This window comes from Narcine bancroftii, chromosome 8 (genome assembly GCF_036971445.1).
Source record: "Narcine bancroftii isolate sNarBan1 chromosome 8, sNarBan1.hap1, whole genome shotgun sequence".
NCBI lineage: Eukaryota > Metazoa > Chordata > Chondrichthyes > Torpediniformes > Narcinidae > Narcine > Narcine bancroftii.
In genome coordinates this window covers 45,477,140-45,493,064 of record NC_091476.1, presented here as the reverse complement: position 1 = coordinate 45,493,064, position 15,925 = coordinate 45,477,140, and the positions used below count along the sequence as shown (strand labels likewise).

Genomic DNA, 15,925 nt, shown 5'->3' with positions numbered 1-15,925 from the left:
GACCACCACCAGTGGGCTGATATTGCCTCCAACCGTGCATCTTGGCGCCTCACAGTTCGGCGGGCAGCAACCTCCTTTGAAGAAGACTGCAGAGTCCACCTCACTGACAAAAGACAAAGGAGGAAAAACCCAACACCCAACCCCAACCAACCAATTTTCCCTTGCAACCTCTGCACCGTGCCTGCCTGTCCCGCATCGGACTTGTCAGTCACCAACGAGCCTGTAGCAGACGTGGACGTACCCCTCCATAAATCTTCATCTGCGAAGCCAAGCCAAAGAAAGAAAGAATAGTAGGAGAAACAATATAAAGATATTGGGCCTTAAGGAAGATGAAGAAGGCAAAGATATGAAAGAATTTATAAAAGAATGGATCCCAAAGGTCCTGCGAATGCCAGAAATGCAGGAAGGAATGGAAATAGAAAGGGCACACAAAAGATTAACCTCGAAACCACAGTCACAACAAAAATTCATGAGATATACGACAAGAGAAAATATATTGGAGAAGGCAATGAATAAAATGAGAGAAGACAAAAAACCACTGGAATACTAAGGTCAAAATTTTTTTTTCTACCCAGACACAAGTTTTGAGCTCCTAAAGAAGAGGGAGGAGTTTAACGCAGCAAAATCGATCCTATGGAAGAAAAGCTATAAATTTATGTTAAGATATCCAGTGGTGCTTAAAATAGTTATCCCGGGGCAACAAAACAGACTGTTCTCGGATCCAGAGAAAGCATGAGAATTTGCAGAACGCCTGCAAGACAGAAAGAGAGATGAAGAGATGTAACAAGAACAAAGAACGATGACAAACTACATATAAAGAAGAAAAAAATAATGTATAAGTAAGAACTAAAGGAGGGAAGAAAAGGGAAGTAAGGGAGAAGGGGGTAAAAAGAGGAGGGGTTAAAAAATGTAAAGAATAAATAAAACATAAAAAGAAAAAGAAGAAATGAGGGGGAGCTTTTGTAATGGGAAGATAAAAGTCTTCTGGAGGGGGTTGGGTGGGAGAGAATAACAGTCACTGCGAAATCAGTTGACCCTTGCGAACGAGTTCACAGTCCGAATGGAGAGGGGAGTTGTGGTTGCCCAGCAAGGGACAAGGGGCGACTCAGAGAGGGGTGGGGTGACACTTGGGGTTAAGGAAATTTTAGATGTGGGAATGGTTGAAATATTTTATGTTTTAGAAGTGTTGTCATACAGTGCATTCAAAAAAAGAAAACTGAGAAATAGAAATAGGGGAAAGGTGGTGGTGAGGAAGCAGTAATGAGATGTAAACAAAGTATGAAATGGCCATGTTGAACTATATGACTATAACTATTAACGGAATACATAACCAAATCAAAAGGAAGAGGCTATTAAATTTACTGAAAAAAGAAAATATTGATATAGCATTCGTGCAGGAAACGCATCTAACTGAAGTGGAACACAAGAAATTAAGGAAAGACTGGGTAGGGCACGTAACGGCAGCATCATATAACTCAAAAGCCAGAGGTGTAGCTATATAAATCAATAAAAATGTACCACTCAAAATATAGGAGGAAATAATAGATCCAACAGGGAGGTATGTAATGATAAAGTGTCAGATATATTCAGAATTTTGGAATTTGCTCAATATATATGCACCTAATGAAGAGGATCAAAAGTTTATGCAAGATATCATTTTGAAGATTGTAGATATGCAGGGGAATATATTGATTGCCTAAAGAAATCTCTTGGTGCCTGCCACATTGACCACCGCCAGTGGGCTGATAACGCCTCAAACCGTGCATCTTGGCGCCTCACAGTTTGGCGGGCAGCAACCTCCTTTGAAGAAGACCGCAGAGCCCACCTCACTGACAAAAGGCAAAGGAGGAAAAACCCAACACCCAACCCCAACCAACCAATTTTCCCCTGCAACCGCTGCAATCGTGTCTGCCTGTCCCGCATCGGACTTGTCAGCCACAAACGAGCCTGCAGCTGACGTGGACTTTTTACCCCCTCCATAAATCTTCGTCCGCGAAGCCAAGCCAAAGAGATATTGATAGGAGGGGACTTTAACCTTAATTTGGATAAAACTGGACAAAAGACTAGCAGAAAGAACAAAGTAGCCAAATTTATGGTTAAATCAATGCAGGAAATGCAACCTATGGGGATATATGGAGGAGACAACACCCAAAGGAGAAGGAATACTCATATTATTCGAGTAGACATAAAACATAGTCAAGGATTGACCTGTTCCTGTTGTCAGCCCACATCCAAGGGAGAGTTAGGAAAATGGAATATAAAGCTAGGTTGTTATCTGATCACTCACTCGTTATTAGCAATAGAGCTGGAGGACATCCCACCAAGAATGTATAGATGGAGATTAACCTCCATGCTACTTAAAAGACAGGATTTTAGAGAATTAATTGAGCGCCAAATTAAAATGTACTTTGAAATAAATACTGAATCAGTGAAAGACAAATTTATATTATGGGATGCAATGAAAGCTTTCATAGGAGGGCAGATAATAAGTTATGTAACTAAGATGAAGAAGGACTACAATCGGGAAATAGAAAGCTGGAAAGGGAAATAGTAAGTACAGAAAAAGAACTAGCAACAAGGGAAAATACAACAAAAAGAAGAGAATTGGTGGACAAAAAAATAAAAAAACGAAACATTACAAACATACAAGGTGAAGAAGAACATAATGAAGACAAAGCAGAAGTATTATGAGCTATGAGAAAAAATGCAGAAAATACTAGCTTGGCAGCTTAAAACAGAACAAGCTAAAAGAATGGTTCTGGCATCAAGGAAAAAGGACAAACAAATTACATATAACCCAACAGAGATCAATGAAAACTTCAAGGAATTCTACGAGCAATTATACCAAACTGAAAACAAAGGGAAAAAAGAAGACCAAATAGATGAGTTTCTAGCTAAAATTGAACTACCGAAATTGTAAGAAGAGGAGCAAAACAAATTGATAAAACCATTTGAAATAGAGGAAATATATTAAAAAAGCTACTGAACAATAAAACGCTTGGAGAGAATGGACTCCCAACAGAATTCTATTAAACATTTAAAGACTTATTAATTCCTCCTCTCCTGGAAGTAATGAACCTGATTGAAGAAACACAAAACATGCCAGATTCATGTAAAACAGCAATAATTACAGTAATACCAAAGACTGGGAAAGATCCACTAACACCAGCATCGTATAGACCAATATCTCTACTTAACTCAGGTTATAAGATAATAGCAAAACTATTAGCAAACAGATTGGCTGACTGTGTACCAAAATTAGTAAAACTAGATCAAACTGGATTTATTAAGAAAAGACGAACAACGGACAATATCTGTAAGATCAATAACTTAATCCATGCAGTACAAGGAAATAAGACGCCAACAGTGGCGGTTGCTTTAGACACAGAGAAAGCCTTTGACAGGGTAGAATGGAATTATTTATTCAAAGTACTACAGAGGTTCAACCTACCAGAGAAATATATTAATTGGATTAAAGCATTATATAAGGGACCATTGGCGAAGATGACAGTAAATGGATATATATATCGAACCAATTTAAATTTAGCAGGTAAACTAGGCAGGGATGTCCACTATCTCCCTCACTGTTCGCTTTAGTTATAAAACCCTTGGCAGAACTGATAAGAACAGAAAATAAAATAAAAGGGATAAAAATAAAAGAGAAGGAATATAAAATCAGTCTATTTGCAGATGACATCATAGTATACTTAACAGAACCAGAATTATCAATATAAGAATTACATAAGAAATTGAAGGAATATGGAGAAGTATCGAGATACAAGATTAACGCAAATAAAAGTGAAACGATGGCAATAAATAATGCGGATTTCACAAAGTTTAAGAAAGAATCACCATTTAAATGCCAAACACAAGCAATCTGATACCTAGGTATTAGACTAGATAATAATCTAGGTAATCTATAGAAATTAAATTATCAGCCATTAATGAAGAAATTACAAAATGACTTGGAACATTGGAAAGATTTACCACTAACACTGATAGGAAGGGTAAATTGCATCAAAATGAATATCTTCCCAAGGATACAATAATTATTTCAATCGTTACCAATTCCCTTAACAGAGAAATTCTTCAAGGAGCTAACGAAAATAATAAGGAAATTCTTATGGAAAGGGGGGAAACTGAGGATAATGCTAGATAAATTAACAGAATTGTACAAACAAGGGGCTTGCACCTATCAAACTTTAAGAATTATTATAGAGCAGCACAATTAAGATATCTATCAGATTTTTATCAAACAAGGGAAAAACCAGATTGGACCAGGTTAGAGCTAGATAAAATAGGGGAGAAGGTACCAGAACATATACTTTATAAGTGGGATGAAAAGCTGGTGCAACATAGAAGTTCACCTGTACTGCACCATCTGGTCAACATTTGGAAGAAGATTCACATAGGAAGGGAAAAAACAAATTACCAACTATCAAAATTATTACTGACCCAAAATCAACTAATCCCTTTCACAATAGATAACCTTTCCTTTAGAGAATGGGAGATAAAAGGGATCAAAAGAATAGAAAATTGTTTTTTGGGAAATAATTTATTACAAATATTGTATAACTTACAGTACAATGTTTGCATACCACCAGCTGAAAACCTACTTGAAGGACAAATTGGGAAGCAGTCTGAGGTTACCAGAAAGAAGCAGCTTTGAATATGTGATTACAGATACAATATTAATTAAAAGATTTATAACAAACATGTCCATCAAGCTGCAAGAGAAAGAGGACGATGAAATAAGCTGTAAACCCAAACAAAAGTGGGAACAAGATCTAAACATAAAGATAAAAAATTAAAAATGGGAAAAGCTGTGCTCCGGAACTATGAGAAATACAATAAACACGAGGTTACGCAGGACACAATATAATTGGTTACACAGGCTATATATCACGCTCCAAAAGTTAAATAAATGGGACTCAACAGTATCAGATAGATGTTTTCGCTGTAAGAATGAAACGGGAATAACAGTACATGCAATTTGGGCATGTGAAAAAATGGAAAAGTTTTGGGAAGATCTAAATCAGGTATTAAATAAAATCACAAAAAGCAACATACCAAAAAACCAGAGATCTTTCTTCTAAGTAATATAAGAAGTAAAGAACTAGGCCTCAATTTGGATGAAGCACAAAAAAGATTTATTATGATAGCCTTAACTGTAGCAAAAAAATGTATAATGGCAACCTGGAAATCAGAAGAGAGCCTGAGAGTACAACAATGGTACGTAGAAATTAATAAATGTATTCCTTTGGAAAAAAAAAACATAATTTAAAAAATAACATCACAGTATCAGAAGAGAGCCTGAGAACACAACAGAGAGGGCCTACCGTGGACCTCCACCCCTAAAAAGACAGAATGAGAAGAAGACGTAATGAACTGACCCAATGTGTAAAATTAGATGACACAATTTTCTTGTTTATTTTTATTGTGTGATGACATTGTTTAATGGGTTTATTGTATTGTATATGTTGAACGTTTAGTGGGTAGGGAGGGGGGTGGGAAGGAGGGAGGGGGGGAAAAAAGGGGAGAAAATGACACTTTATATATTCAAGAGGGAAATGTTTGTGTGTAGTTTGGTTAATATGGTTCATAGTGTGAAAAATAAAAAAATTTTAAAAAACGTTATGGGTCTGGAGTAACAGGACAAAAACAAAAGGTTTATTTTCCTAAAGACTAGAGAACAAGTTGCACAGTGGTGATGCATGGACATTCATTCTAAATTTAAATACTTGCATTTAAATTTCCTGATTATTGGGGTCACCAATAAAAGTTTCCAGAATTATGAGTTTACTGCTGAAAGAAAACTACAATATTTGGTCCTAAAATCAAAGTTACCCAATTAACAATTGAAAACCCAATTACCAGTTACATAACAGATGCTAGAGGTCTTAAAATGCTCAAAGATGGATAAATCTTCTGGGCCTGATCAAGTATGCCCTGGAACATTGATTTATTTATTTGTTACATTATGAGCCCAGAGGACCCCAAAACCCAGCAGCAATAGATATTCACCAAGACAAATGGTTACTTAAACAAATGTTGTTTTTAATTATCTTTAAACATGAAAGCAGGATCAAACTTTAACTTACTATTAACTTAACTAACCTAACAAGCCCCTTCTAATTCTAAGCGCACATGTATGTAATATGTGTGTCAGTTTAGAAAAGTTATTTGATTCACAATCCAATCTCACTTCTAATTCCTCCAAGTTTACTGGTTGCAGGCAATTACAGTATTTAACATTTATAAAGTTCACCGGGCTTTGGTGCTTGAAAGGTAAATGGTTACTGCTCAGGAAGGTTGTTGTCGGTTTTCAGAGAGAGATTTGTTGTTCCTGGACACAAACTGATCCCTTTTAATCAGCCATGTCAATGTCTTGCAGAAAAAAACTTGCCCCATCATGGTTTTCCAGATGATAACCTTTTTTTTTCAGGTCACCACAGAGTTCCTTTTTGTTTCACTTATTTCAAGTGAAATATTAGGCAGCCAGTCCTCTCCTCTTCCATGAACCACAATGGTTTTGACCAGGCTGAACTAAGCACTCACAACCCATCTTCCAAATGAGTTTTCCGCAAGCTTTCCAGCTTGTCCTATTCCAGTCCCAGCTGCTGCTGCTGTATGTAGCACTGCAGAACTGATCTCTTCCCCCCCATCTCAGAAAAAGCTGTTCAATCCCTCTGTTTGCAAAAACCACATGACCCTCTTAGAACAGCAAGCTGCACTCCCAGACAGCCTGCGACTCTGAACTACTCTGATTTCTTTCATCTGTTGCTTTTCAAAACAACAATCCATTATGAAGTCTCTTGGGCACTCCCCAAAGTTTTTACAAAGGCCCCCAGGAGCTGTCCTGTCTGGCTTGAGCACTCCAGTATTTTAAATGAGATCTGTTTTGAAGTGTTTGTATGTGACCTACACTAAAAAACCTGCCCCAATTTATCTCCCAAAATCATATCTATATTCAATATAAACACACCACCCCGCTCTGATCATTTGTATCTTTCAAAGTATCCCACAAAACAAATTTACTTATGAATTACTTATGAATATGGAGGAAACTAAATCCTAAGGAGAAAGATTTCTCATTTTATTCATTCCATCATGATTCTTATTCTAGAATAGATTTATTTTTAGTTTCAGTGCAATTACAAGGTTAAGTTTTGAAGGCTGAATATAAGAGTAGGATTTTGTCTGATTATTCTTTATTAATTACGTGTACAGCTTCACAGAGAGTAGAGAATGTTTGTTGTTGGAGATTTAATTCTTTATTATTAAAAAATTCTGAATTTAGTAAATTTATAAGGGATCAAATACAGCTTTTTTTGAAAATAAATATTGGCTCAGGTGATAGTAAATTTGTTTCAAAATAAGCTTTTTTCAAAATAAGCTTTTTCCTTTTACACTAATCAACTTTTGAAGTTGTGGGAACAGAAAGGAATGAAATTGGTTGAAGATTGTTATGAAGCAGGATATTTTATTTCGCTTCAAAGAATGAGAGAGAAATATGAAATATCTTTGAATACTCCTTTTGTTCTTACTATCAAATTAAAGCACTATTGTTGGATAATTTGGGGCATATGCTACAGCTACCTAGGCAGTCTAAATTTGAAATTTTACACTGATGGTGGTAAGGAAGGATTAATATCTGAGATGTATGCTTTATTGCAGAATAAAATGCTTAAGCCCGATGTTTATAAATCTAAATTAAATGGGAAAAAGATTTGTCCACATCTATTTCTAAGGATGATTGGATGATCCTGTGTGAGGATAGTATTGTAAATGTAAGGTATAGATTGGTTCATTATAATTGTCTTCATCAGTTATACTTAACTCTGGAGAAATTAAGGAAATATAAGTTTATTTCTTCTGATTTAAGTTTTAGATGTCATAAGGAAGTTGGTTCCTTTTTACATTCTACTTGGTGAGGTGGTAGACAATTTCAGGTGGCCAATTGCCCCGCATGTAAAGCTGCATATTGTGGCAATATGCGGCTGTGGGGAGGCCATGTCATTGTGCAGCAGGCGCCTTTGAGGCGAGCTTGGAAACCCTCCTCCAAGAGGGATAATCAGTGCAGCACAGTGGCTCCCCCAGCCATCTAAATGCAGCTGGCTGAAAGCAGCTGTCAAAGGGGAGGGCTGCTGACGTGGTAGTGATGTCGTCAGCCTGAGACACCTGGCACAAATCTTGAAGCACATTGTGCAGGCAGGCTAATGCAGATTCAGTTGTTTTGTTTTAACAGTGCAGGAAAACAGTGTATTTAAACAATGACTCCATAAAAAGGCTTGTAACTAGTCTGATGAAGGGGTAAGACTGCTTCTCATCCATCTGACTCAGGAATCCCAGGAAAGGAGGCTCATTGGGACAGTTAGGGATGGTCCCATTTTTAAGCGGCTGTCCGGTGTGCTTGCAGCACAAGGGCACCAGCACAGTAAAAATCAGATATCACGAAGCTGAAGAGGATAAGGAAGAAATTCCGTGCAGTCCTGGACCACAACAGGAGGAGCGGCAATGGATGCAAGAAATGGCAGTACTTCAACCAGTGCCACACTCTCTGGGGGGCTAGCTGCTCAGCTACTCCCTTAAATGTAGCCAGTGCTCTGGAGAGCCCTGAATCCCCAGAGCTCATCCCTGAGGCACCTCAGGGTTCACCCAGCGGCAATGGAGGAGACATGCCAGTCCAGGAGGGGAGGCCACCGCCGAGGACCCAGCAGCCACGGATGCCGCCTGAGAGAGGAAGCATAGAGGTCACTGTCCCTGGAAGTGGCGAGGCGGCACTCTCAACAGAGAACACAGGTACAGTAGCATTGAGGTTGTGTTTATGGAGAAGCACCGAAGTCCAATGCTGATGCACTTTTCCTGTTTCCACCCACAGCCTTTGGTTCCAGACACAAGCGCCAGCGACTGACCAAGCGTCAGGTTCTCGTGAAGGAGCTGTAGGCAATGACGGCACTTGACAGGGAGGAGAGTGAGAGAGACCGCCAGCGTGCAGAGGAAGTGCTGGATCACGAGAGTCATGCTTGCTGACCTGAGGAAGGATGAAGAAGCAACGTGCCGCTCCAAAGTGGAGAATCTTGCCCAGTCGATGTCTGAGTTTGCAGCTTCCCCGTGGGGACTGAGCACCGCAGTGAACAGGCAGTCAGTCATCTTCAACAGATTGGTTACACGAATGGAGGCCTCCCCATTTCATCCCATGCACCTGGCCCCTCCATCCAGTATGCCATTTCATTCCACACCACTGCATCACAGTAGTGGATGCTTTGGCATGACTGAGATGCTGGGGTCCAGGACAGGTTCCTCATCCTCCCCCCTCCAACTCGTTCCTCTTAATGCTGGAATGAGGTTTGTGTCAGACTAAACATCCTTAATACAGCTAACTCGCTTCACTTTTGTTGTTCCTGAAGTCCCTCATAAGTGCAATGTTCTATGCGACACTTTAAGGATGTAAACATTCAGCAGTGAGGTACTATGGTGCCGGGTGGTTGTGTTTACTGTTGTAGTGTTTGTTCAAGTGAGGAGTGGACTTGCACTGTTATTGTCCATTCCATTGTTTACTTCATGTTTAGCATGATGTGAAATGTTAACATTGCGGTATCCACCTCAGATATTTATGAAGCAGTATGATTTCTCAAAGAACATCTTTTATTAAATTTTTGACAAGCATACAAGTCACATGTTTCATTTATATGCACCCATTCATTCGCGAGAGCACATAAGGATCAAGTGGAATTTTCAATTTAAAAATAGCTTCTGAGTTCCTTAAATCTTCCCCCAAAAGGTCTCCACTAAGAATGCGCCTGAAGAAGCCATTAAATTGCCATTCAGATGGCAGCGTTGAAGGCTCATGTCACCGCATTGGATGGGGAGGGTGGAGGGAGGAACAAGTTGTGGAAAATGGGGTGCTGGGTAGCAGAGACATACCCTTACAGGATGGACATAATGACAGAACAGATGGCCTGGTGCCCATGGGCCTGCTGATCAAGACAATCTGCGCTATTGGGTGCAGGACCATCTGCTTCAACCAATGTCCACTCTGAAGGGAAGTCTTCTTTGTTAATCTCACATATATTGTGCAGTACACAGCAGGCAAACACAGCATCTGGGACTAAGGCAGTAGAGATATCTAGATGCTTGGAGAGGCACCACCAGTGGCCTTTTAGATGGCCAAATGCATGTTCCACCACTATCCTTGCTGAATTAAGGGCCTTGTTAAATCTTCGCTGATCCGGATCCAGTACTCGGTGCTGTGTGAACCCCTTCATTAGCCATCTTCGTAGGGGTATGCCACATCACCCACAAGATGTGCTGAAACCTCCACTCCTTCAACATCCTTGGACACCTACAGGGACAACAATGCAGAAATGTAGTTAATTCATGCACCTGAACGTTGACACAACAAGCATGCATAACATATTGAACCACTATGGTTCAAGGGTGAACACTCACGTCTCATGGGAAGAGGTATCTGCCCTGGTCCTCTGCTTTTCTATACAGAAGAGAGTTGGCAAGCACTCTGGCATCATGTGTGTGGCCCGGCCACCCCACAAACACATTTGAGAAGCTGTAACATGAATGGAAATTACAGTGAAGTTGTAGTCATTCGAGATGTGATGTGAGGCTTAACTCACCAGAATCTGTGGTCGACGACCGAATGCCACCCTTTGCGATTGTAGTAGGCTGCAGCATCCATGCTGGGTGCAATAATGGGAATGTGTGACCCATCAATGGCACCAGCGCACATTGGGTATCCCTTTTGCGCAAAGCCATCACTTGACAGGGAGATGAAACGTTTACCGAGGAACTTCCTCAAGGCGGCAGTCACCTCCTGCACCACCATGTACACGGTGCTGATGCCTATTCCAAAGATAGATCGATACTCACAAAGGGTGGCATGCCATCACAAGGCCACAGCTAATCGAAGTCCAGGCTCCAATGGTCGCTGCAAGTCTTCAGGTGAGGTTCTAAGAGTTCCAGTACAAAGTGAAAGGTGCCACGCGACATATGAAAGTGTCTCTTCCACTCAGCATCATCAAATTTGGTGAGGACATTACTCCAGAACTCAGCACCCTGGGGTCAGTTCAACCTCCAGAGAGACCAATGTGCCACCATAGCTAATTGGCTGACCAGTAGCATTTGCCTTCGTCTGCGGCGCTTACGCTCTGCGTGCCTTTTGACTGCTAACTGCTGTCTTCTTGCCCTCAACCTTTTGCAGGAACCTTCTGATTGCACCTATGCAATTTTCAGATCTTAAGGACAATTGAAGAGTTCCAACAGCACAAATAGCCTTACCAAGAATCTGCTGTATCTCATTCTGAACACTTCGAAACGCTGAAATCATGTGCTCAGAGGTGCATCGGGTGCAGCTATGTCCTTCAGGTGGCCAGCGTTACGCTTTCAACGCTGCCACCTGAATGGCAATTTAAAGGGCCGCTTCTGCTTCTTCAGGCGCATTCTTAGTGGAGACCTTTTGGGGGAAGATTTAAGGAACTCTTAGAAGCTATTTTTAAATTGAAAATTCTACGATCCTTTAGCATTTTTATTGGGTTATGTTAAGAAATTGAGTTTGGAGTTAAAATTAAATAAATTTCAAATTGCTTTTTTGAGATTGGCCTTGGCTGTGGCTCGAAAATGTTTGGCAATTACTTGGAAGAATGAGGCTAATTTGAGTATTCAGCGATGGCATTTAGAAATGAGATCTTGTATTCCGTTGGAAAAAGATAACACATAATTTACGTAATAATTTTTTTGCTAAAACCTGGATTCCATATTTGGAATATATGGGGTTGAATTATTAATCATTTTCCCACGTATTGATGGTGTTGCTCCGAACCATGGCAAATAAGTGAAGAGTGTTATGTTAATTGACCTCCTCTTTCTTTCCTCCTTTCTTCCTTTTTTTGGGGTAGTTTAGAGGGGGGGTTGAGAGGGGTGGGTGGGTTAGGGTAGGGGGTGGGGGGTTGTAAGGGGTAAAAATATCATTTATGTATTATGTTTTATTTGTTTCTATCTTTATGTATGATTTACCATGATTAATAAATAAAATTTTCCAAAAAAAAAAGAATAATTACTTTAGTTCTGCCTTCACTAAAGAAAGCAAATAATCTTCAGGGAAATAGTAGAGGACTGAGGATCTAATGTGAGGGAAGGACTGAAGGAAATAAATGTAAGTCGAGAGGTTATGTCAGGTAAATTGAAGGAATTAAAGGCAGATAAATCCCCAGGGTTGGATAGTCTTCATCCCAGAGTGCTTAAGGAAGTCACCTAAGAAATAGTGGATGCATTAGTGATAATTTTTCAAAACTCTTTAGATTCTGGATTAGTTCTTGAGGATTGGAGGGTGGCAAAGGTAACCCCATTTTTTAAGAAGGGAGGGAAAGAGAAAAAGGGAAACTATAGACCAGTTAGCCTGACATTGGTAGTGTGGAAAATCCTAGAGTTCAGTTATTAAAGATGTGATTGCAGCTTGTTTGGAAAATACTGATATCATCGGACAGAGTCGGTGTGGCTTTATGAAGGGAATATCGTGTCTGACGAATCTAATAGAATTTTTTGAGGATGTAGCTAGTAGAGTGGATAAGGGAGAACCAGTGGATGGGGTACACTGGACTTTTTGGTAAGGTCCCGCACGGGAGATTAGTCTACAAACTTGAAGCATATGGTATAGGAGGGATGGTATTGAAGTGGATAGAGAATTGGTTGACAGACAGAGCCAAAGAGTTGGAATAAACTGGTTCTTTTCAGAATGGCAGACAGTGACTAGTGGGGTACAGCAAGGCTCAGTGCTGGGACCACAGTTATTTACAATATGTATCAATGACTTAGATGAAGGAATAGAAAGCAGGATTTCCAAGTTTGCATATGACATGAGCTGGGTGGCAGGGTTTGCTGTGTAGAGGATGCAGAGTGATTTGGACAAGTTAGGTGAGTGGGCCAAGGCATGACAGATACAATATAATGTGGATAAATGTGAGGTTATCCACTTTGGAGGCAAGAACAGGAGAGAAGATTATTACCTAAATGGTGTCCGATTAGAAAAAGGAGAGATGCAACGAGACCTGGGTGTCGCTGTGCGCAAGTCATTGAAAGTGGGCATGCAGGTACAGCAGGCAGTGAAAAAAGCGAATGGTATGTTGGCTTCATAGCAAGAGGATTCAAGTACTGGAGCAGAGAGGCTCTACTGCAGCTGTACAGGGCCTTGATGAGACAGTTTCAGTCTCCTTATCTGCGGAAAGACATCCTTGCTATAGAGAGAATGCAAAAAAGGTCCACTAGATTGATACCAGAGATGGCAGGACTTGCATATGAAGAAAAGCTGGATTGACTAGTCTTGTCCTTGGTGGAATTTAGAAGATTGGGGGATCCTATAGAAATGTATAAAATTCTTAAGGAATTGGACAGACTAAATGTAGGAAGGTTGTTCCAGATGTTGGGGAAAACAGAACCAGGGGTCACAGTTTAAGGATAGGGGGCAAGTCTTTTAGGACTGAGTTGAGGAAAAAAAAGTTCTCTCAGATTGTGGTGAATCTGTGGAATTCTTTGCCACAGGAAGCAGTTGAAGCTGGTTCTTTATCTATACTTAAGAGGAAGTTAAGATTTGGCCCTTGTGGTTAAGGGGATCAGGGGGTAAGGGGAGAAGGCAGGTACTGGTTTACAGAGGAGACGATCAGCCATGATCAAAATGAATGGCGGTGTCGGCTTGAAGGGCCTGATGGCCTACGCCTGCACCTATTTTATAGGTGACACAACCCAGTCAGAATCAAATGGAAGTTTACAACTTTATGAAAATGAGGGAACAATTTTGCTTGTGTGTGTGCAATTTATGTTGACAGGTTGAATTCAACATACATGATCACTGTTCTGTGTTGTGAATCTAATTAATTAAAGTTTTATTGTACTAAATTTCAGTTTGCAAATCAAAATGTAATTGAGTGATGTGCAGATCAAAATTACTGCAGCTTCAATTGAGCTGTTCTGTATTTATTACTAGACGTCGTTTGCTCAGAACAGATCTATGCCAACAATCATGTTTTAATTTTCTTTCAACTCTAGGAAAATAAAAAGATAAAGTGGGCATCCAGGTGGGATTACATTTTGGAGTCTATGCCACACACAAATATCCAGTGGTTTAGGTATGTGATGTTTTAATTTTTATATTTAGACATACAGCACGGTAACAGGCCATTTCAGCTTACGAGTCGGTGCCACCCAATTTATTCCCCATTAACCTACACCCCCGGTAGGTTTTTGAATGGTGGGAGGAAATCGGCGCTCCCAGAGGAAACCCATGCAGACGCAGAGAGAGTATACAAACTCCTTACAGACAGAGCGGAACTCGAATCCCAGTCTGGTTCCGATCACTGGCGCTGTAAAGACATTGTGCCAACCACTATGCCAACCCTGCTTCCCTTTTCTATGTTGTAAATGCATAAGAAACTTGTGTACTCTTCTGCATCACCTTTTCCCAACATCTATTTGACTAGCAATCATATACAGCTCTCTCAGCTTATCATGAAGTTCAGACTTGAAGTGACAGGCTTCTCTTTAAATGTTTGCAGTTGGTTATTTAAATTTTTAATGTTTCATCAAACAAGATCAGTTTTAGTCATTGGATTAAGTTTGGTCATGCTGTCTTTAATCATCTCTTCTTTTGCCTTATTGTGAAATTGAATGAGGCAGTGTAGTTATTATGAAGCATTCCTCAGTGTGCATACAATTTGATGTGTGTGCCAAAAAATAGTCTGAGCCTTTGTGCATCTGAATTTGTCCATGCATTCTTTGCAAAATTAGCAAAGATAGTATCCAGTATTCTGAACCCAATTACAGATTTTCAAAAAGATTAGCTTTAAAAATTGTGTAAAGAGGTGGTGTTTACTTGGCATGTGTGCAAGGAAAGGTAGTGTTACTGGTGCAAGATGACACTTGAAGCTTCTTGAATTGCTGAAAGGTGTGATCTTGGAGGACTTTAGGACACCATTGATACATATGGGAGAAGAGTGTGGATGTGGTGGTTTATTGGTTTGGATATTTCTCTAGTGTAGATGCAGCTGCTTTGGTGAAGTGAAGAAGGGGTTTTGTATAACAACAGGGATGGCTGCTGAACACAGCTTCAAACTCCAAGATGCGTTACACCTCTGAATTTACCATTAACACCATGGAAATAGGTAGGAGGGTCACTATTTATTAACACAAAGGTTGTTTTGCTTCTTGTTTATCATTTATGAAGAACTCTTAAACAGATCAGTGAATTTGAAATTTTGATTTTATCCCCCATTACTATATGTATGAAACAGTCAAATTTTAACTATGTCCATTGCTTAGTTCATTATGTTTTTTAAACAAGGCAGATAGCCAACTTGTACGGGGTAAGAGAATAGAAGGGGTTGACCACAGGATAGGCATATTTTTATGTTAAAGTTGGTGTTCTCATCTTTTTTTAGCATTATGAATTCCCTTGTGATTGTCCTCTTCTTATCTGGAATGGTGGCGATGATTATGCTTCGGACCCTACACAAAGACATTGCCAGATACAATCAGATTGACTCAGCAGTACGTATTATTGTGCAGTGTGCTTAATTATCAATGATAATTCTATCATCAAGAGACAACACAGTGTGGCTTTGACTGCTTACGTGCAACGCTCAATCTTTTGCTATAGTTAAGCTTCTCGTATGAGTCTTTAGGATTCAATTCACTCATTCTATTCTTGTTACAGGAACTTAAAATGCAGAAAATAGCCATTCAGCCCATCAGGTCTATGCCAGCTTCTGGGGAGCAATCCCTTCATTCCCATTCCTCCTTATTCCCCAATACTCTGCAGCTTAATCTCTGTAACCTGCTCAACAGTTCCTCTTCGGTTCTTTCAATACCTATTGACATTGAGGGCTGATTTACAGTAGTCAATCAACTTCTCAGAATTCTT

General features: G+C 39.9%; 1 protein-coding gene across 2 annotated transcripts in view; it reads left to right on the top strand.

The window, feature by feature from the left end:
- Positions 1–15,925, top strand: part of LOC138740634 (transmembrane 9 superfamily member 2-like) — a 73,592-nt gene that overhangs the window by 30,878 nt on the left and 26,789 nt on the right. For both annotated transcript variants that reach the window (XM_069893550.1, XM_069893549.1), the window contains exons 8-9: positions 14,056–14,135; positions 15,444–15,552. In XM_069893550.1, the coding sequence (XP_069749651.1) occupies positions 14,056–14,135; positions 15,444–15,552 (189 nt within the window). The remainder of the gene's footprint in view (positions 1–14,055; positions 14,136–15,443; positions 15,553–15,925) is intronic.